The 26,981-nt window shown below is 59.8% G+C and overlaps 2 protein-coding genes and 1 long non-coding RNA gene across 17 annotated transcripts in view; all 3 read right to left on the bottom strand.

The window, feature by feature from the left end:
- Positions 1-1,066: 1,066 nt before the first annotated feature.
- Positions 1,067-2,052, bottom strand: LOC115603453. The gene is made up of 4 exons (XR_003989874.1): positions 2,036-2,052; positions 1,868-1,886; positions 1,522-1,546; positions 1,067-1,100 (listed from the first exon to the last, which is right to left on the bottom strand). It is a non-coding gene; the product is annotated as an uncharacterized LOC115603453 (long non-coding RNA).
- Positions 2,053-2,731: 679 nt separating this feature from the next.
- The window catches only part of SYNGAP1 (synaptic Ras GTPase activating protein 1), a 33,731-nt gene continuing 9,481 nt past the window's right edge, over positions 2,732-26,981 (bottom strand). For 4 of the 15 annotated variants that reach the window (XM_032919734.1, XM_032919736.1, XM_032919737.1 and 1 more), the window contains 15 exons: positions 25,654-25,807; positions 25,199-25,297; positions 23,827-24,381; positions 22,134-22,278; positions 21,365-21,509; positions 21,044-21,280; positions 19,496-19,697; positions 18,541-18,716; positions 17,573-17,614; positions 15,890-16,721; positions 15,044-15,217; positions 13,383-13,594; positions 10,272-10,372; positions 7,821-7,889; positions 3,657-5,394 (listed from right to left, as the gene is read on the bottom strand). In XM_032919734.1, the coding sequence (XP_032775625.1) occupies positions 4,943-5,394; positions 7,821-7,889; positions 10,272-10,372; positions 13,383-13,594; positions 15,044-15,217; positions 15,890-16,721; positions 17,573-17,614; positions 18,541-18,716; positions 19,496-19,697; positions 21,044-21,280; positions 21,365-21,509; positions 22,134-22,278; positions 23,827-24,381; positions 25,199-25,297; positions 25,654-25,807 (3,595 nt within the window). In that variant the 3' untranslated portion in view covers positions 3,657-4,942. Of the gene's footprint in view, positions 5,395-7,820; positions 7,890-10,268; positions 10,373-13,382; positions 13,595-15,043; positions 15,218-15,889; positions 16,722-17,572; positions 17,615-18,540; positions 18,717-19,495; positions 19,698-21,043; positions 21,281-21,364; positions 21,510-22,133; positions 22,279-23,826; positions 24,382-25,198; positions 25,298-25,653; positions 25,808-26,981 lie in introns of all 15 variants that reach the window. The other 11 variants (XM_030475347.2, XM_030475343.2, XM_030475348.2 and 8 more) reach the window with 9 other exon arrangements.
- LOC115603450 lies at positions 6,427-7,578 on the bottom strand. Its single transcript, XM_030475352.1, has 2 exons — positions 6,699-7,578; positions 6,427-6,553 (listed from the first exon to the last, which is right to left on the bottom strand). The coding sequence occupies exons 1-2, from the start codon at positions 7,570-7,572 to the stop codon at positions 6,519-6,521; spliced, it is 909 nt and encodes a 302-aa protein (XP_030331212.1). The 5' UTR covers positions 7,573-7,578; the 3' UTR covers positions 6,427-6,518.

The raw sequence follows: 26,981 nt of genomic DNA, 5'->3' as shown, positions 1-26,981 counted from the left end.
ATGAAGCTCCGCCCACGCCCCCTACGTCTGCAGTGACGGAGGCGGGAAAGCCCATCCGAACGGCGCGAATCCCCCCCCGAAACCCCCCCTTAAAACCCGCCCGGTTGGTACGTTCCGTTCCCACGGGGGAGCCGCGGCCCCACAGCGCCACCGGCTGCGCTGACCCAGCCCGAACCCCAAACCTGGCCCTGACCCTACCCTTAACCCTGACCCGAACCCTAACCCTAATCCTAACCCGAACCCGAACCCCAAACCTGGCCCTGGCCCTCACCCTACCCTTAACCCTAACCCTAATCCTAACCCGAACCCCAAACCTGGCCCTGACCCTACCCTTAACCCTAACCCTAATCCTAACCCGAACCCGAACCCCAAACCTGGCCCTGACCCTACCCTTAACCCTAATCTGAACCCAAACCCTAACCCTAATCCGAACCCGAACCCCAAACCTGGCCCTGGCCCTGACCCTACCCTTAACCCTAACCCTGACCCGAACCCCAAACCTGACCCTGACCCTAAGCGTAACACTAACCCTAACCCTACACTTAACCCTAACCCTACCCTTAACCCTAAGCCTACCCATAACCCGAACCCCAAACCCGACCCAAATATAAGCATAGTAATAACCCTAACCCTACCCTTAACCCTAACACTAACCCAAACCCAACCCTTAACCCTAACCCTGACCCAAACCCCAAACCCGACCCTAATATAAGCATAATAATAACCCTAACCCTACCCTTAACCCTAACCCAAACCCCAAACCTGACCCTGACCCTGCCCTTAACTCTAACCCTAACCCGAACCCCAAACCCGACCCTAATATAAGCATAATAATAACCCTAATCCTAGCCTTAACTCTAACCCTAGCCCGAACCCCAAACCCGACCCTAATATAAGCATAATAATAACCCTGCATTAACCCTAACCCTAACCCTGACCCGAATCCCAAACCTGACCCTGACCCTAAGCATAATACTAACCCTAACCCTAACCGTAACCATAACCCTAACCTGAACCCCAAACCTGACCCTGACCCTAAGCATAATACTAACCCTAGCCCTACTCTTAACCCTAACCCTAACCGTAACCATAACACTAACCTGAACCCCAAACCTAACCCCAACATGACTAAGACTGACCCTAACCCTGATACTAACCCTAACTCTAACGCTAACCCTAACCCTAATGCCTCCAACGTTAACTCTAACCCTAAACCTAACCTGGCTCCAAAGCCTCTAAGCCTGCCCCTAACATTAACCCTAAACTTAACCAGAACCCTAACCCTTGAGGGATCCCTATAGCCCCGGGGGGGTCCCTATTACCCCACATGGGTCCCTATAGCCCCTTGAAGATCCCTATTACCACTGGGGTGCCCCTATAGCCTCATGAGCAGCACCTATAGCCCCTTATGTGTCCCTATAGTGGCGGGGGTCATCCATAGCACCGTCCGTCCCCCCACAGACCCCTCCATTCACCCCATTCCCTAACCCCAATGCCTCTAAGCCTAACCCTAAGCATAACCCTAACCTTAACCCTAACCCTAATGCTAACCTTAACCATAATGCCTCTAATGCTAACCCTAAGCCAAACCCTAGCCCTAACCATAAACCCTAAACCTAATCTTAACACCCTAATGCATCTAACCCTAAAGACAAACCTGACCCTAACATTAACCCAACACTAATCCTAATACCTTTATCCTACCCCTCATTCTAATACTCTAAATCTAACCCTAACGTTATCTCTAACAAAACCCTAACGCCACTAACCCTAACCCCAATGCCAAAAGCATTAACTCCTCCCAGAAGGTCCTGCTCTAACTCTAACACCTCTAAGCCTCATCCTAACCCTAAGCCCTAAACCTAACCTTTACCCTAACTCTAATCCTAAAGCTAACCCTATCTCCTACCCTGACTCTAACCCTAACCTAACCCTAACCTAATGCTTAACCTAATCTTAACCCTGACACTCAAATCACCCTAACCCTAATCCCAACAGTAAACCTAACACTAATGCCTCTAACCTTAATCCTAACCCTAAACCTAAACCTAACATGAGCCCTAAAACCTCTAACCCTGACCTTAATCCTGACACTAATGATCTAACCCTAAACCTGCCCCTAACCTTAACCTTAACCCTAACCCTGCCCCTAACCCTAACCTTAACCCTTAGTCTAACCCTTACCCCCCCCCCCCCCCCCCCCAGCTCCTTCCCGGGAAGCCCCGCCCCCTCGAAGCCCCGCCCCTACACAAACCACACACACCCCCCCCCCCCCTTCCCCTCCGCAGCCACGGTCACAACCTGCCCTGGGGGGGGGGGGAAGCCTCACCCCCAAAGCTAAGCCCCCCAAGCCACGCCCCCCATAAGCCCCGCCCACAACCCCGCCTTTCATTGACGCCAATCCATCCCCATAAACCACGCCCTTCCCAAGCCCCGCCCTTCATTGACTCAATCATCCCCATAAACCACGCCCCCTCCGAAGCCCCCCCAACCCGCCTCTCGTTGACTCCAATCCATCCCCTTAAACCACGCCCCTCCCAAGCCCCGCCCTTCATAAGCCCCGCCCACAACCCCGCCACTCATTGACTCACTCATCCCCATAAACCACGCCCCTCCTAAGCCCCGCCCCGCCACCTCCCATCCCTCACCCCATTGGCCTCCCACCCTTAGCCCCTCCCCTTTAGCCACGCCTCCTCCCCGTAGCCCCTCCCCGTGTCCCCGGTGCCGCCGGTACAAGACGACCCGAGTTTATTAAAGGCTCCGGGCAGCGGCGGCCCCGGCGGTTGGAGCCGGCCCGGACCCGCCGGGGGCCGCCCGCGGGCGGGGCAGTGTCGGGGCTGCGGCGGGGCCCGGGCGGGGCTCCGGGGGGGGGGGGAAGCGGGAGGGCGGGGCGGGCATTGGGGGGTCCCCGGTGCATTGGCGGCGGGGGGGGGTGTCCTGGTGAATGGGGGGGCCCGGTGCATTATGGGAGGGGCTGGTGCATTGGGGGTTCCCCGGTGCATTGAGGGGGGTCCTTGTGAATGGGGGGGTTGGTGAATGGGGGGGCCCGGTGCATTTCGGGGGGGGGCTACTGAGCGTGGGGGGTTGTTGTGCATTGGGGGTGGGTCGAGTGAATGGGGGGAGTGGGGCTGGTGCATTGGGGAGTCCCCGGTGCATTGGGGGGTCCTGGTGAATGGGGGGATCCCGGTGCACCGCGGGGGGTAGTGAATGGGGGGGGGCTGGTGCATTGGGAGGGGTCCCAGTGAAGGGGGGGTTGGAGAATGGGGGGATCTCAGTGCATTGGGGGAGTGAAGGGGGGGCCTTGGTGAATGGGGGGGGGGAATGGGGGTGCACTGGGGGGGGCTGGTGAATAACAGGGGGCTCTTGGTGAATGGGGGGTCCCAGTTCCTAAAGGGGGTGTCCCAGTGAAAGGGGGGGGCGGACAGGGGCGTCCTGGTGAATGGGGGTTCCTGGGATGATGCACAAGGGTCCGTCCCCCCCCACTTCCCCATTGCACGAGAAGCCCCAGTCCTTGTGCACGAGGCTGGTGGTGCACAAGGACATTCCCCCCCCAATCCTGGTGCACAGTGACCCCCGCCATGCACAATGACCCCCCCCATGCACAATCACCCACCCCCATGAACAATCACCCTCCCATGCACAATGACCCCGAGTCCTGGTGCACGGTGACGCTCCCCCCCCCCCAGTCCTGGTGCACGATGAGGCTGTTGCACGAAGGAGCTGGACGTGCAAGGTGGGGGGGAGGGTGTCCTGTGGCTCCTGGTGCACAAGATGGGGGGGGGTGTTTGGGGGTGCAATGCACGAGAGACGATGCACGAGGAAGAAGGGGGGGACCCCATCGTGGTGCACGAAGGGGGGGTGGTGCTGTCGCACGGGTCCTGGTGCACGAGAGAAGCCGGTGCACGAGGGGAGGTTGATGCACGAGGAATGTCCGGTCCCGTTGCACGAGGGGAAAGTGATGCACGAGGGGAAGGTCCGGGCCTGGTGCACGAGGGGCAGTGATGCACGAGGAGCTGATGCACGAGGGGAAGGGTCCAGTCCTGGTGCAAGGAGGGGGGGATGCACAAGGAGGATGGGGAGGGGGGGGTGTGTAGGGAGGGCCTGGTCCTGGTGCACGGGGAGGTGATGCACGGGGGGGGGAAGCTCCGGTCCTGGTGCACAAGAAGCCGTTGCACGAGGGCCCCCCCCATCCCGTTGCACGAGGCCACCGTGATCCTGATGCACGAGGGTGTCCGCGGGTGTGTGTGTCCCCCTCCCCTGGGGTGTCGCTGCACGAGGAGCCGGTGCACGAGGGCTGGCCTGATCCCGGTGCACGAGGAGCCAACGCACGAGGCCAGCCCAGTCCCGGTGCACGAGGTCGCCCCCAGTCCCGGTGCACGAGGAGCCGTTGCACGAGGAGCCGTTGCACGAGGAGCCGATGCACGAGGCCTCCCCGCCCCCCATTGCACAAGGAACCCGATGCACGAGGAGCCGTCGCACACGAGGCCGCCTGCTTTGTTCCCATCGCACGAGGAGCCCTTGCACGAGGCTGCCCCCGGCTCCTGGTGCACGAGGTGCTGGTGCACGAAGGAGCCGTCGCACGAGGCCTCCCGGCTCCCGTTCGCACGAGGAGCCCTTTGCACGAGGAGCCCTTTGCGTGAGGAGACGGGGCACGAGCAGCCCTTGCACGGATCCTCCCTCCTCCTGGTGCACGAGGAGCCCTTTGCACGAGGCCTCCCCCCCCCCAACACGCCCCGCTCCTGGTGCACGAGGCGCCGTCGCACGAGGAGCCCTTTTGCACGAGTCCATCCCCCGCTCCCGTTGCACCGGGAGCCCTTTGCACGAGGAGGAGCCGCCGCACCAGGAGCCTTTGCACGAGGCCTCCCCCCCCGCTCCCCCCGCTTCCTCCTTTGCACGAGGAGCCGTCGCACCAGGAGCCCTTTGCACGAGGCCTCCCCTCTCCTCATGCGCCAAAGGGGGGGTTATTGGGGGGGGGGCGGCAGAAAGGGGGGTGTCCATCCCCCCCCCTTCCCCTTTCCATCCCCCCCCCTCCCTCCCCTTCCCTCCCACCCCCCCCCCCCTTCCTCCTCCCCGGGGGTCTCCGGGAGCCGCCTCCAGCCCCCCCCCACCTCCCCCCCCATGTTTCCCTCCTGTTGGTTCGCTCCGCTGGGGGGGGGGGTGTCGCGGGGGGGGGGGGGTGGTCCCGGCGCGCCCCCGGGGGGCGGGCGCTAGTGTTCAGCAGCGGGGCCGCGCAGATCGCCGTTGGCCGTGATCGGGGGTGGCGGGGGCAGAAGCGGGGGTCGCCCTGGGGGGGGACCCCCCCCCATACATCCCCCCCCCCCCAAGCAACCCCCCCCCATCCCCGGCCCAGCTCACACCCGGGTCTGCTGCACCCACGGCGGAAAGCTGCCTCTCCTGTAAGGGCACCGAGGGGGCTCAGTCACCCCCCCCGCCCCCCCCACCTCAGCAGCACCCCCCAATAGCGAGGGGTCACCCCCCCTTTAACACCCCTCCCCCCCCCCCAGCGGCGTTACACTCACCTTCATGCCCAATGGGCACCCCCCCATCAATCCCTTACCCCCCCATCACCCCAAATGACCCCCCCAGTACCCAAATTAACCTCCCCCAGTATCCGAAGTGACCCCCCATCACCCCAAAGTGACCCCCCCAGTACCCCAAAGTGACCTCCCCATCACCCCCAAAGTGACCCCCCCATCACCCCCAAGTTGTCCCCCCATCATCTCCTGTCCCCCCCCAACCCCAATGTCCTCCCCATCACCCCCAAATGTCCCCCCATCACCCCAACATGCCCCCCCCCCGTCCCTCCCCACCCCAAGACAGGACATGGGACATGCCACCCCCCCCCACCCCCCCCCCCACCCCCAGCAACGTAAAGGTTGGGTGAGGTGAGATGGGGACAGACACAAGACACGAGGATGGAGACACGGTGGGTGCCAGCGCTGGGGGACGGTGACGGCCACCAACCCCCCCCCATGTCACACACACACACCCCCCCATAGGGGATGGGGACACGGTGTCCCCAATGCGGTCACACACCCCCAGGAGGCATGGAAAGGGGACAGAGAGGTGGCCCCAAGGGGACCGTGGTGGCCCCAAGAGGGGATGGGGACACCCAAGGGCCATGGACCTAAAGGGGACATGGGGACACCCCAAGGTCCATGTCCCTGAGGGCTCCCAGTGTCCCAAGGGACATGGGGATACCCCAGGTCCATGTCCCCAAGAGGATATGGGGACACAGGAGGGACATGGGGACACCAGAGGGACATGGGGACACCCAAGGGCCATGTCCCCGAGGGCTCCCGGTGTCCCTGAGGGACACGACAGGGACAGGGGGACACCCCAGGTCCATGTCCCCAAGAGGATATGGGGACACAGGAGGGACATGGGGACACCAGAGGGACATGGGGACACCCAAGGTCCATGTCTCCAAGGGTTGGGTCCATGTCTTCAAGGGTTCTCAGTGTCCATGAGGGACACAAAGACACAAGAGGGACATGGGGACACCTGGATCCATGTCCTTAAGGAGAATGTGGGGACACAAGAAGGTCTTGGGAACAGCCCAGGTCCATGTCCTCAAGGGTTCCCAGTGGCCCTGAGGGACATGGGGATGCAAGAGGGACATGGGGACACTTGAGATCCATGTCCCGAAGAGCATATGGGGACACAGGAGGGACTTGGGGACACGAGAGGTTCTTGGGGACATCCTGGATCCATGTCCCCAAGGGTTTCCAGTGTCCATGAGGGACACAGAAGGGACATGGGGACATTTTGGATCCATGTCCCCAGGGGTTCCAATGTCCATGAGGAACATGGGGACACCAGAGGGTCTTGGGGACATCCTGGATCCATGTCCCCAAGGTTCCCAGTGTCCCTAGGGGACACAGAAGGGACATGGGACACCAAGGTCCATGTCCCCAAAGGTTCCCAATGTCCCTGGAGGACACAGAAAGGACACAGAGACACTTGGATCCATGTCCCCAATGGCTCCCATAAGGAACATGGGGACACCAGATGGTCTTGGGGACATCTTGGATCCATGTCCCCGAGGGCTCCCAGTGTCCATGAGGGACACAGAAGAGACACGGAGACACCTGGATCCATGTCCCCACGGGTTCCCAATGTCCATGAGGGACATGGGGACACAAGATGGTCTTGGGGACATCCTGGATCCATGACCCTGAGGGTTCCCAGTGTCCCTGGGGGACACAAGAAGGACATGGGGACACCTGGATCCATGTCCCCAAGGGTTCCCAATGTCCATGAGGGACATGGGGACACCAGAGGTTCTTGGGGACATCCTGGATCCATGTCCTCAAGGGCTCCCAGTGTCCACGAGGGACACAGAAGAGACATGGAGACACCTGGATCCATGTCCCCAAGGTTCCCAATGTCCATCAGGGACATGGGGACATCCTGAATCCATGTCCCCAAGGTTCCCAATGTCCATGATGGACACAAGAGGGACATGGAGACACCTGGATCCATGTCCCCAAGGTTCCCAATGTCCATGATGGACACAAGAGGGACATGGGGACATCCTGAATCCATGTCCCCAAGGTTCCCAATGTCCATGATGGACACAAGAGGGACATGGGGACATCCTGAATCCATGTCCCCAAGGTTCCCAATGTCCATGAAGGACACGGGGCCACCAGAGGGACATGGGGCCACTCCAGATCCATGTCCCCAAGAGCATATGGGGACACAGGAGGGACATGGAGACACCTGGACCCATGTCCCCAAGGCCTCCCCGATGTCCCCTGGGCTCTACCTGTGGGGACGGGGGGGTCGGGGATGGGGACGGGGACGTGAGGACCCACCTGGCGTGTCACCGGAGGCCGAGGGTCCCGTGACAATGGCAGGGCTGGCCCGCGCTACCTGACGGACAGCTAGGATGAAGAGAGACACACGGGGGGTCAGGGGGGGACACACAGCGTCCCCTTGGTGGCCTTTTGGGGGGGGGGGTGTTGGTGTTGGTGGCCCTGAGGTGGCTGCTGGAGACCCCAACCCAAAGAGGGGTCCGTCACTGGATCCATCTCTTGGGCTGGAGGGGGCAGTGGTGGCCTTGGGGACACGCTGGTGGCCCTGGCCCTGTGTTGAAGGAGGGGGGGGGGGCTGTGGCTCCGGCACCCCCCTCCATGTCCCTCTGGTGTCCTGTGTCCCCTGGGGGGGAGCGTGTCCCCCCCAAAGGTGGCCCTGGCCCTATTGGAGCCCTATTGGGGGTGGCCCTGTGTCCTTAGGGGTCACTTTGTGTCCCCTCCCAGGGTGGCCCTGACCCCCCCCAAAAGGGGACAATGTCCCCCCGAGGGTGGTTCTGTCCCCTCTGGGGGTCACTTAGTCCCCCCCAGGGTGGCCCTGACCCTCCCAAAGGGGACAATGTCCCCCCCAAGGGTGGCTCTGTCCCTCCCTGGGGATGACCGTGGCCCCCCAGGCATGGCCCTGTCCCATAGAGGGGTCCCCATGTCCCCCCCTCAGAGATGGCCTCGTCCCCGCTGGGGGTGGCCTCCTGTCCCCACAGGGGGGACAATGTCCCCCCAGGGGTGGCCCTGTCCCCCTCACTCCCCCTGTGGGTCACCAGGTCCCCCCTTGGCGGGGGGAATGTCCCCACAGGGGGTGGCCCTGTCCCTCCCCAGGGGTGGCTGTGCCCCCCTGGGGTCCCTTATGTCCCCCCTGGCATGACCCTGTCCCCATATGGGTCCTTCCAGGTCCCCATGTCCCCCCCCAGGGGTGTCTCTGTCCCCCTGTGCCACCCTCATAATCCCCAGGGGCCACCATGTGTCCCCTCCAGGCATCCCCTTGTCCCCTCTAGGGGTGGCCCTGGCCCCCCATAGGTGACCATAGACCCCCCCATAGGTGACCAAACCCAACCCATGGGTGCCCACCCCACAAGGAATGCCCATAACCCCCCACCCATGGGTGCCCAGATCCCTATAAGGATCCCAATAACCCTCCATGGGTGCCCATAGATCCCCAATACCCCCAACCCACAGGTTGCCATACCCCCACCCATGGGTGCCCGGATCCCAATTAGGGTCCCAATAACTCCCTATGGGTGCCCATCCCACCTCCATGGGTGCCCATAGAGCCTCAATACCCCCAACCCACGGGTTCCCATACCCCCACCCATGGGTACCCCCAACAAAGGATGCCCATAACCCACACTGTACATGCCCAGATCCCTCTTAGGGTCCCAATAACCCCCCATGGGTGCCCATCCCACCTCCATGGGTGCCCATAGACCCCCAACACCACCTCCATGGGTGCCCATAGACCCCCAGTACCCTACAGCTGTATTCCCATACCCCCACCCATGAGTGCCCCCAACAAAGGATGCCCATAACCCCACCATGGGTGCCCAGCTCCCTTTTAGGGACCCAATAACCCCCCATGGGTGCACATCCCACCTCCATGGGTAAGCATATACCCCCAATACCACCTCCATGGGTGCCCATAGACCCCCCAATACCACCTCCATGGGTGCCCATACCCCAACCCACGGGTTCTCATACCCCCACCCATGGGTGCCTATACCCCAACCCACGGGTGCCCATACCCCCACCCGTAGGTGCCCCAAACAAAGGATGCCAATAACCCCCCCATGGGTGCCCATACAACCTCCATAGGTGCCCATACACCCCTCAATACCCCCAACCTATGGGTTTCCATACCCCCACCCATGGGTGCCCCCAACAAAGGATGCCCATAACCCACACTATACATGCCCAGCTCCCTCTTAGGGACCCATAGACCCCCAATACCCCTCCATGGGTGCCCATAGACCCCCAATACCCCTCCATGGGTGCCCATAGACCCCCAATACCCTACTGCTGTGTTCCGATACCCCCCACCCATGGGGGTGCCCATATCCCCACCCATGGGTGCCCCCAACAAAGGATGTCAATAACCCCCCCATGGGTGCCCATACAACCTCCATAGGTGCCCATACACCCTCAGTACCCACGGGTTCCCATACCCCCACCCATGGGTGCCCCCAACAAAGGATGCCCATGCCCCAACCCACGGGTTCCCATACCCCCACCCATGGGTGCCCCCAACAAAGGATGCCCATAACCCCACCATGGGTACCCAGCTCCTTCTTAGGGACCCAATAACCCCCTCATGGGTGCCCATAGACCCCCAATACCACCTCCATGGGTGCCCACAGACCCCCAACACCCCCACCCATGGGTGCCCCCCCCCGGCCCCGGCCCCAGCGCGGCGTGGGATGGCCGATGTCACACGGAGCAGAGCAATGACATTGTAATTTCCACCTGAGCGTCGAGCAGCCGCCGCCGGCCCTCGGCTGGGTCGTGGGCGCCCAAGTGATCCCTGCGCAGCTCCTGCTCCACCAGCATCAGCCTGCGGGGCCAGGCTTCACCGGGGTCATGCTGCCACCCCCGGGGGGGGCACCCCGGCCGCGCCGGGACCTCCCCCCGGGGACATGGGGGCACCCCCGGGGACGCGCCACGGGGACACCCGCCCCGGGGCAGGGCTGCGATGGGGGTGTGGGGACACCCCGTGGGGACAACCCCAGGGACACCCCATGGGGACATGGGGATACCCCCTAGGGACACCCCCGAGGGGCATGGGGACACTCCATGGGGACACCCCCCCAACGGGGATGGGCTGCGATGGGGGTGTGGGGACACCCCGTGGGGACATGGGGTCACCCCCTGGGGACACCCCATAGGGGCATGGGGACAACCCCAGGGACACCCCATGGAGACATGGGGATACCCCCTAGGGACACCCCCGAGGGGCATGGGGACACTCCATGGGGACATCCCCCCCCACGGGGATGGGCTGTGATGGGGTGTGGGGACACCCCATGGGGACATGGGGACAACCCCAGGGACACCCCATGGGGACATGGGGATACCCCCTAGGGACACCCCCTAGGGGCATGGGGACACCCCATGGCGATACCCCCCCCACAGGGATGGGCTGCGGTGGGGGCGTGGGGACACCCCGTGGGGACATGGGAACAACCCCAGGGACACCCCATGGGGACATGGGGATACCCCCTAGGGACACCCCATGGAGACATGGGGACACCCCATGGGGATACCCCCCCACGGGGCCGGGCTGCGATGGGGGCTTGGGGACAACCCATGGGGACATGGGGATACCCCCTAGGAACACCCCCCCACGGGGACGGGCTGCGGTGGGGGTGTGGGGACACCCCGTGGGGACATGGGGATACCCCCTGGGGACACCCCCTAGGGACACCCCATAGGGGCATGGGGAGACCCCATGGAGACACCCCTGGGGACATCCCATGGGGACACTCCATGGGGACACCCACCCCAGGGTGATGGGGGCGTGGGGGCACCCCTTGGGGACATGGGAACAACCCCAAGGACACCCCATGGCGGCATAGGGACACCCCATGGGGACACCCCCCCTCGGGGATGGGCTGCAATGGGGACATGGGGACACCCCCTGGGGACGCCCTCTAGGGACACTCCATAGGGGCATGGGGACACCCCAAGGGGACACCCCTGGGCTTACCCTATGGGGACGCCCCATGGGGACACCCGCCCCAGGGCCGGGCTGTGATGGGGGCGTGGGGGCACCCCCTGGGGACATGGGAACAGCCCCGGGGACACCCCTGGGGACACCCCATGGGGACACCCCCCCCCGGGGCCAAACTGCAATGGGGACATGGGGACACCCCCGAGGACACCCCCTGCTTCAATGGGGACACCCTCCCTTCCCCCCCCAGGGACACTGCAGGGACACCCCAGGTCATGGGGACAGCCCTGGGGACACCCACCCAGCACCCAGTGCCACCCACCCCAGGGACACATGGGGTCACGCTGTCACCCCCCAGGAACACCCCAGGGATACCCCAGGGACATGAGAGGACACCCCCATGTCCAGCTACGTCCAGGTACCCACCATGTCCCTCCATGTCCCTGTGTGTCCCTATAAGCCCCTTGTATTTCTATGCCCCCTGTGTCCCCATGTCCCCTTCTATCCTCAGATCCTCCACGTCCATCTATTGCCTCCGTGTCCCTCTGTGTCCCTATATCCCTCCATGTCCCCACCTCCCTCTGTGTCCCATGTCCCTCTATATCCCCATGTCTATGTCCCCATATTATCCGTGTCCCTCCATGTCTCTCCATATTGCCATGTCCTTCTGTGTCCCCATGTCCTTCTATGTCCCTCTGTGTTCCCATGTCCCCCTTCACCCCCAGATCCTCCATGTCCTCCTATTGCCTCTGCGTCCCTCCATGTCCCCATGTCCTTCTGTGCTCCCATATCCTCCTGGGGACATGGATCTCTGTGTCCTTCCATGTCCCCATGTCCTTCTGTGCTTCCATATCCTCTTGGGGACATGGATCTCGGGTGTCCCCATGCCCCTTGGGACAGTGGGAACCCTTGGGGACATGGACCTCTGTGTCCTTCTATGTCCCCTTCATCCCCAGATCCTCCATGTCCACCTATTGCCTCTGTGTCCCTCCGTGTCCCTATGTCCTTCTATGTCCCCATGTCTCTCTGCATCTCCACGTCCTCCATGTCCCTCACACCCCTCCATGTCCCAATGTCCTTCTTTGTCCCTCTATATCTCCATGTCCTCCTTCATCCCCAGATGCTCTATGTCCATCTATTGGCCCCATGTCCCTGTGTCCCTCTGCACCCTTCATGTCCTTCTCTGTCTCCCTGTGTCCCTCTGTCCTCCATGTCCCTCACATCCCTCTATGTCCCCATGTCCTTCTGTGTCCCCATGTCCTTCTATGTTCCCACATCCCCCTTCATTCCCAGCTCCTCCATGTCCATCTACTGCCTCCATGTCCCTCCATGTCCCCACGTCCCTCTATGTCCCTCTGTTCCCATCCTTCTGTCTCCATGTCTTTCTATGGCCCCATGTCCTTCTGTGGCCCCATGTCCTTCTGTGTTCCCATGTCCCTCTATGTGTCCATGTCCCCCCTTCATCCCCAGCTCCTCCATGTCCATCTATTGCCTCTATGTCCCTCCATGTCCCCATGTCCCTCCATGTCCCCATGTCCCTCCATGTCCCCATGTCTCTCTGCATCCTCCATCTCCTCCTCTACCTCTCCATGTCCCCGTGTCCCTCCATGTCCCCATGTCCCTCTGCATCCTCCATCTCCTCCTCTACCTCTCCATGTCCCCATGTCCCTCTATATCCCCATGTTCCTCTGCATCCTTCATGTCCTCCTCTACCTCTCCATGTCCCCATGTCCCTCCATGTCCCCATGTCCCTCTGCATCCTTCATCTCCTCCTCTACCTCTCCATGTCCCCATGTCCCTCACTCCCTCTACATCCCCACACCCCCCCTGTCCCTCCCCACCCCACCGCGTGTCCCCAGCGTCCCCGGCGTCCCCTCGGCGTCCCCGGGGCCGGGTCCCTCCCTCACCTGCCGATGATGCTCTTGATCTGCGAGTCCTTCTCGGCCTGCTGCTGGCGCAGGCGCTTCTCGCTCTGCTCCAGGCGGTGCTGGTACTGCAGCAGGATGCGGCTCGTCTGCTCCTCCTGCGACACCAGGCGCCGCTCGTACTCCTCCAGCTTCCGGTTGGACATGTGCAGCCGTTCCTTCAGCGAGTGGATCTCCTCCTCGTACTCCTTCACCTGCCACAGTGCACACTGCAGAGCGCCGCCGGCACCCCCAAAGCGGGGACAGAACCAAAGGGGGACAGCCCGGACCCACCGTGGAGGCACCTAAACTCATGGATCCTCACTGTGGTGGCACCTAAACCCATGGATTCACACCATGGTGATACCTAAACCCATGGATCCTCACTGTGGTGGCACCTAAACCCATGGATTCACACCATGGTGATACCTAAACCCATGGATCCTCACTGTGGTGACACCTAAACCCATGGATTCACGCCATGGTGACACCTAAACCCATGGATCCTCACTGTGGTGACACCTAAACCCATGGATTCACACCATGGTGACACCTAAACCCATGGATCCTCACTGTGGTGGCACCTAAACCCATGGATTCACACCATGGTGATAGCTAAACCCATGGATTCCCACCATGGTGATACCTAAACCCATGGATCCTCACTGTGGTGGCACCTAAACCCATGGATTCACACCATGGTGACACCTAAACCCATGGATCCTCACTGTGGTGACACCTAAACCCATGGATCCTCACTGTGGTGACACCTAAACCCATGGATTCCCACCATGGTGATACCTAAACCCATGGATCCTCACTGTGGTGACACCTAAACCCATGGATTCCCACCATGGTGATAGCTAAACCCATGGATTCTCACCATGGTGATAGCTAAAGACCATGGATAACACCATGGTGACACCTAAAACTATTGATTCCCACCATGGTGACACCTAAACCCATGGATTCACACCACGGTGATAGCTAAACCCATGGATCCTGACTGTGATGATACCTAAACCCATGACTAACACCATGGAGACACCTAAACCCATGGATCCTCACTGTGGTGACACCTAAACCCATGGATTCCCACCATGGTGACACCTAAAGACCATGGATAACACCATGGTGACACCTAAAGACCATGGATTACATCATGGTGACACCTAAATCCATGGATCCACACCATGGTGACACCTAAAACCATGGATTCCCACCATGGTGACACCCAGACACATGGGAACACCCATGGTGATGCCTGGACACCTGAACCTTCCCCCACACCTTGCCCAGACACCTTGGTTTCCACCACAAAGGATGCCTGGTGACCTGGGTCCATCGGGATCATCTCCTGGGACATGGACACTTGAGTCTCCAGGACCAGGGTCCATCATCTCTTGGGACCTGAATACCCGAGACCCTGAGTCCATCAGGGCCACCTCTTGGGGTCTGGATCCCCAGGACCTAGGTCCTGGTCCTAGGTCCATCATGGTCATCTCCTGAAACATGGACACCTGAGCCCTTGGGTTCATCAGGATCATCTCTTGGGACATGGACACTTGGGTGTCCAGGATCTGGGTCCATCAGGGTCATCTCCTGGGTCTCCAGGCCCCCTTCCACCCCCAACCCGGCCGCCTGGCTCTGCCGAAGGTCCCTACCCGGTCCAGCCGGCTCTCGTCCATGGACTTGGAGTACTCCTTGAGCTTGTACTCCTCGCGCTCGATGTGGGAGCTCTCGATGTCGGCCGAGAGGTGCGGCATGTTGGACACCCAGGCCACCGTGCGCTCCGCCGCCGGCATCACCGGGTTCAGCGTCGACGGCGTCTGGGAGGCCTTGGTGGGGTGGAAGGACACGGGCTTGGTCCCTCTTGGGTGGCCCATAGGTCGTCCCCATGACATGGCCTTACCGCAGCCACCCATCTCTGCCATGTCCCCTTGGCCCATTATGTCCCCATGAAGTCCCACCATGTCCATCCATCCCCACCATACTCCATGTCCTCATGTTCCTCCATGGCCACCCATATCCTCATGTCCTCCTGTCTCCATCCCCACCATGTTGCCCATGTCCCCATGTCCCCACATCACCCGACAACCCCACATCCCACCGTATCCCCATGTCCTCCATCCCCACCACGTTCCCCCATCCCCACTATGACCCCATATCTCCCCATGTGTCCCATATCCTCCATGTCCCCCTATCCCCCCATATCCCCATGTTCCCCCATGTCTCCCATACCCTCCATGTCCCTCATGTCCCCCATGTCCCCTTATCCCCATATCATCATGTCCCCATCCCCACCATGTCCTCATGTCCCCATGTCCCCATGTCCCCACATCCCTTCCACAACCCCACATCCCACCATGTCCCCATGTCCTCCCATGTCCCCATGTCCCCATCCCCACCTTGTCCCCCATGTCTCCCCATGTCCCCCCATGTCCCCCATCCCCACCATGTCCTCATACCCCCATGTCCCCATATCCCCCCACATCCCCTCATCTCCCCACCTGCTTGGTGACCGGTGCCTTCATCCCGGCCACCGACGCCTCCTTGGCCAGGGAGGGTTGCCGGGACCGGGGGGGTCCATAGGCCGGCTCCGGTGATGCCAACAGGTTCCCACTGGCCGGCCGGGGTTTGGAGGGCACCCCGAGAGCCGCCGGCCCCGCGCCACCCCCTTTCCCTGCCCGCGCCCCCCGCGGGGTGGGAGGTGGTGGGGCCCCGATGGTGATCTGGGGGGGGGCCAGGCTGTCCTGCAGGGACAGTTGTCTCCGGCCAAAGTCCCCCCCGGGGCGGGCGAACTCGTCGCTGTAGCTGTGGCTGTGGGTGATGTGCTTGGAGGGAGGAGCCACCAGCTCCTCGCTCTTGCTGTACCCATGCAAAGGTGGGGCGAAAGGTCCTTCACCCCCCGGCTCCGGACCTCTCAAAGGTCCATCGGCAGCCAAATGGAACAGAGGGTTTTGGAACGAAAGGGGGACTCGCAATTGGGGGCCACCAGGTTCCGGGACCCCCAAGCGAGGTGGGGCCAGGCTGGAGGCGCTGCCCTGTGAGAGGCGACCAGGACGAAGCCCCCCCCCGGCTCCTCCTGGGGCCGGGCCACCGGCGGCCAGCAGCTCTGCCGGCAGGCTGGGGACACTGTCAACGCGCCCGTCCTGGAGGTCCAGCATGGAGACGCTCTTGCCCACGCCCAGAGCCCCCCGCCCGCCCTCGGGCTCCGTCAGGTCGGAGCTGCTGGTGCAATAGGCGGGTGAAGAACGGGCCAGGGGGGGACGGCTCAGGACCAGCACCTCCTGCGGGCCCTTCTCCTGTGGCGGGGAGGGCAGGCGGGGCACCTCCATGGAGCTGCGGGGATGGAGGGGCCTCAGACACGTCCCATCTCCATGGCCGGCTCCATGCCCAGCTCCTGCTCCATCCCCATCAACATCCCATCCCGTCCTCATCTCCACCTCTAGCTCCATCCCCATCATCATCCCATCCTCATCTCCACCTCTAGCTCCATCCCCATCATCATCCCATCCTCATCTCCACCTCTAGCTCCATCACTATCATCATCCCATCCTCATCTCCACCTCTAGCTTCATCCCCATCATCATCCCATCCTCATCTCCATCTCTAGCTCCAACCCCATCATCATCCCATCCCATCCTCATCTCCATCCCCATCTCCATCTCTAGCTCCATCTCCATCCCCAGATCTATGTCCATCCTCATCTCCATCCCCATCTCCATCCCCAAACACATTGCCATCTTCATCCCATCCCCATCCCCAAACTCATTTCATTCTCATCCCCTCCTCATCTCCATCTCTGTCCCCCCATCCCCATCCCCAACCCCATTTCATCCCCATCTCCATCATCCCAATCTCCATCCCCAGATCCATCTCTATCACCATCCCAATGTTCATCCTCAACCCATCACCATCCCCATCCCATCTCCATCCCATCCTCATCTCCATCATCTCCATCTCTATCTCCAGCTCCATCCCCAGACCCATCTCCATCACCATCCTAATGCTCATTCCCACCCCATCACCATCCCCATCCCATCACTGTCCTCATCCCATCCCCACCTCATCCCCACCCCACTTCTCTACCCATCCCATCCCCATCCCATCCCATCCCCATCCCATCAGTATCCCCATCTCCATCCTCATCCCATCCATGTCCCATCATTGTCCCCATCCCCATCACCCACCTGTTGAGGCCCCGCACCATGTAGGACTGGAGGTCAACAGAGCTGTGGGGGCAGAGAGTGGGGTGACCACGGGGACCCACAGTGGGAGGTGACACCCCAACTGCGACTGGGGGCCACCAGGGTGACACCACAAGGACATGGGTGGTGACAGTGGGGGGACATGGAGAGGTACCATGATGATGGGGAGGTACTATGATGATGTGGAGGTACCGTGATGATGGGGAGGTACCATGATGTTGGATGTACCATGATGACATGGAGGTACCATGATGATGGGGAGGTATCATGATGATGTTGGATGTACCATGATGATGTTGGAGGTACTGTGATGATATTGGAGGTACTATGATGCTGGTGGAGGTACAATGATGACATGGAGATACCATGATGATGGGGAGGTACCATGATGCTGGTGGAGGTACAATGATGACATGGAGGTACCATGATGACGTGGAGGTACCATGATGATGTGGAGGTACCACTATGACGTGGAGGTACCATGATGATGTGGAGGTACCACTATGATGTGGAGGTGCCATGATGCTGTGGAGGTACCACGATGATATGGAGGTATCACTATGATGTGGAGGTGCCATGATGCTGTGGAGGTACCACGATGCTGATGGAGGTACCATGATGACGTGGAGGTACCATGACGACATGGAGGTACCATGATGACATGGAGGTACCATGATGACATGGAAGTACCATGACGACATGGAGGTACCATGATGACATGGAGGTACCATGATGACATGGAAGTACCATGACGACATGGAGGTACCATGATGACATGGAGGTACCATGATGACATGGAGGTACCATGATGCTGTTGGAGGTACCATGATGACATGGAGGTACCATGATGATGTGAAGGTACCATGATGATGTGAAGGTACCATGATGCTGTTGGAGGTACCATGATGCTGTTGGAGGTACCCTGGCAGGTTCTCGGGGTGGTTCCTCACCTGTTGAGGTCACGCACGAGGTAGGGCTGGAGGTCGGCCGAGGGGCCCCGCAGCACCAGCCCCTTGGGGGGCAGCCGCTCGCCCTGGCTGGGCTGCCGCTGCAGGTGGGGGTTGCGCAGGGCCACGCTGATGTCCGTCAGCAGCCGCGGCAGCGGGCCCAGCTTCAGCAGCGCCTCCTGCGGACAGCGACCGCGTGGGACCACCGCCACCACCCAGCCCGGAGCCACAGGGACCTCCCGCGGTGGGACGGGAGCCCAATGACCTCCCATGGGGGGACAGGGGTGGATGGGACCTCAGCGACCTCCCATGGTGGGACATGGGCGCCTTGGATCCCAATGACCACCCCTGGGAGGACATGGGTTGATGGGACCTCAATGACCTCTCCTTGGAGGGCATGAGTGGATGGGACCTCAATGACCTCCCATGGTGGGACATGGGGGCCTTGGATCCCAATGACCACCTCTGGGAGGACATGGGTGGATGGGACCTCAGCGACCGCCCATGGTGGGACATGGGTGGATGGAGCTTCAATGACCACCTCTGGGAGGACATGGGGGGATTGGGACCCCAATGACCTCTTGTGATGGGACACAGGGGCTTGGACCCCAATGACTCCTCTGGGGGACACATGGTTGGATGGGACCCCAATGACCTCTCCTTGGAGGGCATGGGTGGATGAAGCCTCAATGACCACCTCTGGGAGGACATGGGTGGATGAGATCTCAATGACCACTCATGGTGAGACATGGGTGGATGGAGCTTCAATGACCACTCATGGTGGGACATGGGTTGATGGGGCCTCAGTGACCGCCTCTGGGAGGACATGGGTGGATGGGACCTCAATGACCTCTCCTTGCAGGGCACAGGTTGATGGGACCCCAATGACCACCTCTGGGGGGACATGGGCTGATGGGACCCCAGTTAACTCCCATGGTGGGTCATGGGTGGACGATACCTTGCTGAGCTGGGACATGACCTCCCAGAGGAGGGCATGAAGGGTGGACAACTCGCGGCCCAGGTCGATGTAGCCCTCGAAGCTGGTGCTGTTGGTGAGGGTGTCCAGGTTGGAGATCTCATAGAGGAACTGCTGCATGCTGGTCCACTCCAGCTCCAGGAACTCATTCATGAAGGCCATGTACTCCTCCTTGCTGCCAAACCTGTGGGCAGGAGCTCTTCAAGGCCACCACAAGAGCTGTTGTCCCCCCACAACGGCCATGCCCACCACCCTCTGTCCCTTCTGTCCCCCCAGCTTCCTTCGTAAAACTACATCTGGTCTTCACCCAGCTCTGCTATTTGTCCTCCATCCATCTGTACAACTTATCCATCCTTTCATCCATCCATCCATCCATCCATCCATCCATCCATCCATCCATCCATCCTTTCATCCATCCATCCATCCTCCATCCACCCATCTATCCATCTGTCCATCCTACACCCATTCACTCATCCCCCTTTCCATCTAACCATCTTCTCTTCGTCTTCCCTCCATCCACCCATCAACTCATCTTCCACCCATGATCCATCAACTCATCCATCTACCTTCCATCCATCTTCTGCCCACCCATCAACTCATCCATCTTCTGTCCATCATCCATCAACTCATCTGTCCATCTACTGCTCTTCATCTATCCACCTTCCATCCATCAACTCATCCATCCACCTTATCTCCATCCATCAACTCATCCATCTACCTTCCATCCACCTTCTGCCCACCCATCAACTCATCCATCTTCTGTCCATCACCCATTAACTCATCTGTCCATCTACTGTTCTTCATCCATCCACCTTCCATCCATCAACTCATCCATCCACCTTATCTCCATCCATCCATCTTCCTTCCAACTCATCCATCCATCTACTTCATCCATCCACCTTCTGCCCGTCTTCTGTCTATCCACCAACTCTCCCATCTATCTACATTCCATCCATCCATGGACCTACGGACCCATCCATCCACCTTCTGTCCATCTACCCATCTCCTGTCCATCAGCTCATCCATCCACCTTATCCCCATGTGTACATCTTTCTTCCAACTCATGCACCCATCGTCTCATCCATCTTCTGTCCATCATCCATCAGCTCATCTGTTTGTCTTCCACCCATCATCTATCAACTCATCCATTCGCCTTCCATCCATCTATCCACCTTCTGTCCGTCCATTCACTCATCCACCTTCTGTCCATCAACTCATCTATCCACCTTATCTCCATTCATCCATCTTCCTTCCAACTCATCCATCCACCCACCCCTCCACCCACCCATCCATCTATCCATCCACCCATCCATCCATCCTTACATCCATCCATCCATCATCCATCCATCCATCATCCATCCATCCATCCGTCCATCCAACCATCCATCCAACCATCCATCATCCATCCATCCATCAACTCACCCATCCATCTATGCTCCATCCACCCATAGACCTATGGACCCACCTCCCCTCCACCATCCCACCACCACCTCCACCACCCCCCCTCCACCCTGCAGGCTGGACACTCACTTGGTGAAGTTGGCCAGGTTCTGGATGACCTTGGCGATGAGGGTGAGGGTGCGGGCGGTCTGCTCATCGGGGTACTCCTGCATGAGGCCGAAGAGGCTGGGGGACATCACGGCGGGGCAGAGGAACCTCAAGAAGAGCGAGGCGCTGATCAAGCGGTCAGCGATGTCCTCACGGCCCCGCTCGGCGCAGCGCAGCCGCCACGAGGCGAAGACCTCCTTCAGCTCCCGCGGGAACACGCTGCGTGGTGGTGGTGGGACACACGCAATGGTCAAGGAGCCGTGGGGGGGACACCGAGGGGTGTCCCCAGCCCCAAGGACTCACCAATGGGAGTTGACCACCTTGCAGAGGGCCAGCTCGCAGCACATGCGGAGGTTGGCCTGGTGGTCGGCCAAGGTGGAGGCTGAGCATTTCATGGGGTCCACCTCGCAGTTCTCCTCTGACTCGTACAGTGCTCGGATGAACTCACCTGGATGAGGGCATCAGAGGGAACCAGGGGCATAAGAGGGGACCAAGGGCCACCCCACTGTCCCACAGCCAAGTCACTGCGATGGGGATGTGGCCATGAGAAGGGACCACCCAACCATCCCATGGCCACACCAATGGGGACATGACCATGTGTTGGTCCCCACACCGATCAACCTGTCAACCATCAACCACTCAACCATCCCATCGCCATACCAATGGGGATGCAGGTTGTGAATGGACCACCCAACTGGGCCATGGCCATGAGAAGGGACCACCCAACCATCTCCTGACCATAACAATGGGTACACAGTCATGAGAAGGCACCACCCAACTGGGCCATAGCCATGAGAAGGAATGAGCCAACCATCTCATGGCCATGCCCATGAGGACCTGGCTATGAGCAGGCAGTGGGGACCACCCAATTGTACCCTAATGGGGACACGGCCATGAGAAGGGACCACCCAACCATCCCATCACCATGCCAATGGGGATACAGCTTGTGAATGGACCACCCAACTGGGCCATGGCCATGAGAAGGGACCACCCAACCATCCCATGGCCACCCCAATGGGGCCATGGCCATGCCTGGGGACTCCTGGCCGTGCTGGGGCCTGGTGGAGCTCACCGATGGCATCCTTGAGGTATTTCTGGCCGATGAGTTTCAGATACTCCTCGATGGCTTTCGTGGCGAGGGTGTTCTCCCGGAAGATGAGGTGCTCCCGGTCCATGAAGCGATCCACCTCCGTCATGGCCATGTCCGACAGGAAGTCCTGCCCACGGCTGTCAGGGCAGCCCCGTGCCCAGACACCCTCCCTGCACCCTTGTGTCCTTCCTCCCTCTTCTGTCCATCCATTCATCCATCCATCCATCCATCCATCCATCCATCCATCCATCCATCCATCATCTCTCCATCCATCCACCCATCCACCCATCCATCCATCCATCCATCCATCATCTCTCCATCCATCTACTCATCCAAGCTGTCTCCACCTATCTCCATGTGATCTCCACCCTTTCCTTTATCTACCCACCAACCCCTCCACCCAAATTGTCTCCACCTCCTTATCCATGTCTCCATCCATCTATGTCATGCATCCATCATCTCCATCCATGTCATGCAATTGTCTCCACCTATCTCCACATGGTCTTCATCCATCCATCCATTCATCCATCCATCCATCCATCCATCCACCCATCCGTCCATCCATCCACCCATCCATCCATCCATCCATCCATCCATCCACCCATTATCCATTCATAATCCATCCTCCACCCATCCATCCATCCATCCATCCATCCCTCACTCCACCATCCATCCTTCACCCCTCCATCCTCCTTCCAACCCTTCCTCCCTCCATCCATCCATCCATCCACCCATCCATCCATCCATCCATCATCCATCCTTCCATTCCTCCCTCCCGCTCTTCCTCCATCCATCCATTTTCCATCCTCTCTCCCTCACTCCACCATCCATCCTTCACCCCTCCATCCTCCTTTCAACCCTTCCTCCCTTACTCCATACATCCTCCATCCATCCACCCATTGCCTACCCATCATCCACCCATCATCCATCCATCCATCCATCCATCCATCCATCCATCCATCCATCCATCATCCATCCATCCATCCATCCATCCATCCATCCATCCACCATCCATCCATCCATCCATCCATCCATCTACCCATCCATCCATCCATCCATCCATCCACCCATTATCCATTCATAATCCATCCTCCACCCATCCATCCATCCATCCATCCATCCATCCATCCATCCATCCCTCACTCCACCATCCATCCTTCACCCCTCCATCCTCCTTCCAACCCTTCCTCCCTCCATCTATCCATCCATCCACCCATCTATCCATCCATCACCCATCCTTCCATTCCTCCCTCCATCTCTTCCTCCATCCATCCATTTTCCATCCTCTCTCCCTCACCCCACCATCCCTCCTTCACCCCTCCATCCTCCTTTCAACCCTTCCTCCCTTACTCCATACATCCTCCATCCATCCACCCATCGTCCACCCATCATCCATCCATCATCTGTCCATCCATCCATCCATCCATCATCCATCCATCATCCATCCATCATCCATCCATCCATCCATCCATCCATCATCCATCCATCATCCATCCATCATCCATCCATCCATGCATCCATCATCCATCCATCATCCATCCATCCATCCATCCATCCATCCATCCATCCATCCATCCATCCACCCATCCATCATCCATCCATCATCCATCCATCATCCACCCACCCAACCATCCTCCACCCTTCCAACCCTTCCTCCCTCCATCCCCATCCCCACCTTCGCCTTGCCGGTGCTCTGCAGGATGTGCACCAGCGCGCAGGCCACCTCCTCCTTGCTCTTCACGCTCAACACGGGCTCCAAGACGGCGCACAGCATCCGGTAGTTATTGGTCACGTACTCAGCAAACTCCTTGTAGAGCTCCATGGGGAGGATGCTCATGGTCTGGAACCTGCTCTTCACCCTCAGCGCTGGACACCCCGCCTTGCTCTTGCTCCCGCTGGGCTGGCTGAGGGGGTACCACTGCTCGGCGAAGTGCCTGCCGGTGACGCTGGCGATGGGGATGCTCACCATCCCCACGTAGTTGCTCTTGTCCTTCTTGCGCTTCTTGTCCGTGTCCTTGTAGAGGTGGAGCCGGATGGTGCGGACGGCCGGGAGGTTGTTGAACTCAAAGTGCTCGCCCCAGAAGACGTTGTCGGTGCGGGCCTTGCTGGTGGTGCGGGCGTAGAGCATGTCGTCCAGGCACAGCTCGCAGTAGTAGCGCTTCTTGGGAGGGAGATCCCGCGCCTCGATCACCCACAGCTTCAGGACGTTGTCCACCCGGCGGCTGTTGTCCTAAAGGGGGGATGTGGGGGTGAGGATACTGCGGGTAGGACGTGGGGAGCTCAAGGAGGTGGGGATGGGTGAGGGGACATGGGAGGGGGTGGCCACCGGCCATGGGGACACCAGGGGGAAAGGCCAGATGAGAGTGGTCACCAAGAGCAGGGACCCACCAAGGGCCAGGGGGAACCCTGGGGATGTCACCACAAGTGAGCACCTCCATCGCCACCAGTGACCATCCCCATCGCCACCAGCGACCATCCCCATCGCCATCAGTGACCATCCCCATCGCCACCAGTGACCATCCCCATCGCCACCAGTGACCATCCCCATTGCCACCAGTGACCATCCCCATCGCCAGCAGTGACCATCTCCATCACCACCAGTTGAACATCTCCATCTCCACCAGTGACCATCCCCATCCCCACCAGTTGAACATCTCCATCTCCACCAGTGACCATCCCCATCCCCACCAGTGACCATCCCCACCACTTGACCACCCTCATCCTCAGCAGTTGACCATCCCCACTAGTTGACCATCCATACCAGTTGACCATCCTCATCCTCACAGCTGACCATCACCCACCAGTTGACCATGCCGACCAATTGACCATTCTCACCCCTGCCATCCTCATCCCACCAGCTGATCATCACCACCATTTGACCATCCCCACCAGCTGACCATTCCCACCCCCACCACTTGACCATCTCCATCAATTGACCATCTCTACCACCACCAGTTGACCATCCTCATCAGTTGATCACCATGACCCCCACCACTTGGCCATCATCATCCCCACCACTTGCCCATCCCCACCAGCTGCCCCCTCACCTTGTTGGGCTTCACAGCCCTCTGCAGGTTCTCGATCCATTTGTCCCTCTCAGCGGCTGAGCGGCAGGCAAAGCACTTGGTCCCAGAAGCCGTGGTCACCTTGAGGGGGTGGTTGGTGGTGGTCAAACCCCCATCCATCCATCCATCCATCCATCATCTATCCATCCATCATCCATCCATCATCCATCCATCCATCCATCATCCATCCATCCATCCATCATCCATCCATCATCCATCCATCCATCCATCATCCATCCATCATCCATCCATCCATCCATCCATCATCCATCTATCCATCCATCCATCCATCATCCATCCATCATCCATCCATCCATTCGTCATCCATCCGTCATGCATCCATCCATCCATCATCCATCCATCCATCATCCATCCATCCATGGAGGTGACCAGACACCACGGGGATGGCCGGGAAGGGGCTGGGCTCTGGTCCATACCTCGAAGCAGAACTCCTGCCCCAGGATGCTGCTGTGCACAGCCTTGATGATGGAGTCTTCATCCAGGTTCAGCTCCAGAGCTTCGGCCGCGCTGCTGGGGCTCAGCAGGGACTCGTGGGAATGGGACTCCTTGAAGCTCTGCATCAGCCGGGCCCTGGGTTGGGGGGGGACAAGGTGGGGGGACACCCGGGAGTGACCCCCCCCAACCCCACCAGTGGCACCTCCCCAGGGGACCCCGAGATGTGGGAGTCCGGGATCACCCCCAAAAGAGGGAGCAGAGGGATCAGGAACCCAAAATAGGGGATCCCAGGGGGCCATCTCCCCTAAAATAGAGAGACCATGGCATAAGGACCCCCAAAAATAGGGGTTTCCAAGGGTGCACCCCCCCAAAAGAGGGGTCCAGTCATAAGGACCCCAAAACGGGAGGACCACAGCATCAGGACCCCCAAAATAGGGGGTCCCAGGTATCAGACCCCCCAAATCAGGTCTCCCCCCATCAGATGCTGCTGGTGAACCACCCCCAGGAGCTATAGACAGCCCCATCCTTGTTCTTGTCTCCATCCCTGTCTCTGTCTCCATCCCTGTCCCCGTCCCCCCTGGGGCCAGGAGACATCCTTAGGGACATCCCCTGGGGACAAGGGACATCCCTGGGGACACAGGGAGATGCCATCCCCTGGGACCATCCCCTGGGGACAAGGGAACATGGGACCATCCCTATGTCCGCCCAGGTGTCACCTTGGCATCAGGGCTGTCCCCATGTCCATTCTAGTGCCACCTTGTGCCCACACCTGGACATCAGGACTATCCCCATGTCCACCCTGTTGCCACCTTGACAGGACCATCCCTGTGTCCATCCTCATCCCCATCAGCTGACCATCTCCATCCCCACGAGTTGACCATCCTCATCAGTGGACCATCCTCATTGCCACCACCCCAAGCACCAGACCTGTCCCCATCCCCACCTTGGGGACACCCAGACACCAAACCTCATCCCCACATCCACGCTGGTGCCACCTTGACAGGACCATCCTCATGTCCATCCTCATCCTCACCAGTTGACCATCCCCATCACTTGACCATTCCCATCACTTGACCATCTCCATCACTTGACCATCCCCATCACTTGACCGTCCCCATCACTTGACCATCTCCATCACTTGACCATCCCCATCACTTGACCGTCCCCATCACTTGACCATCTCCGTCAGTTGACCATCCCCATCCCCACCACTTGATCATCTCCATCAGTTGACCACTTCCACCATCACCGGTTGACCATCCTCATCAGTTGACCATCCTCATCCCCACCACCCCAAGCACCATCCCCA

The sequence above is a fragment of the Strigops habroptila genome, unplaced genomic scaffold (genome assembly GCF_004027225.2).
Source record: "Strigops habroptila isolate Jane unplaced genomic scaffold, bStrHab1.2.pri NW_022045635.1_ctg1, whole genome shotgun sequence".
Lineage (NCBI taxonomy): Eukaryota > Metazoa > Chordata > Aves > Psittaciformes > Psittacidae > Strigops > Strigops habroptila.
Note: the sequence above shows the minus strand (reverse complement) of the source record. Positions and strands in the feature narration are given on the sequence as shown.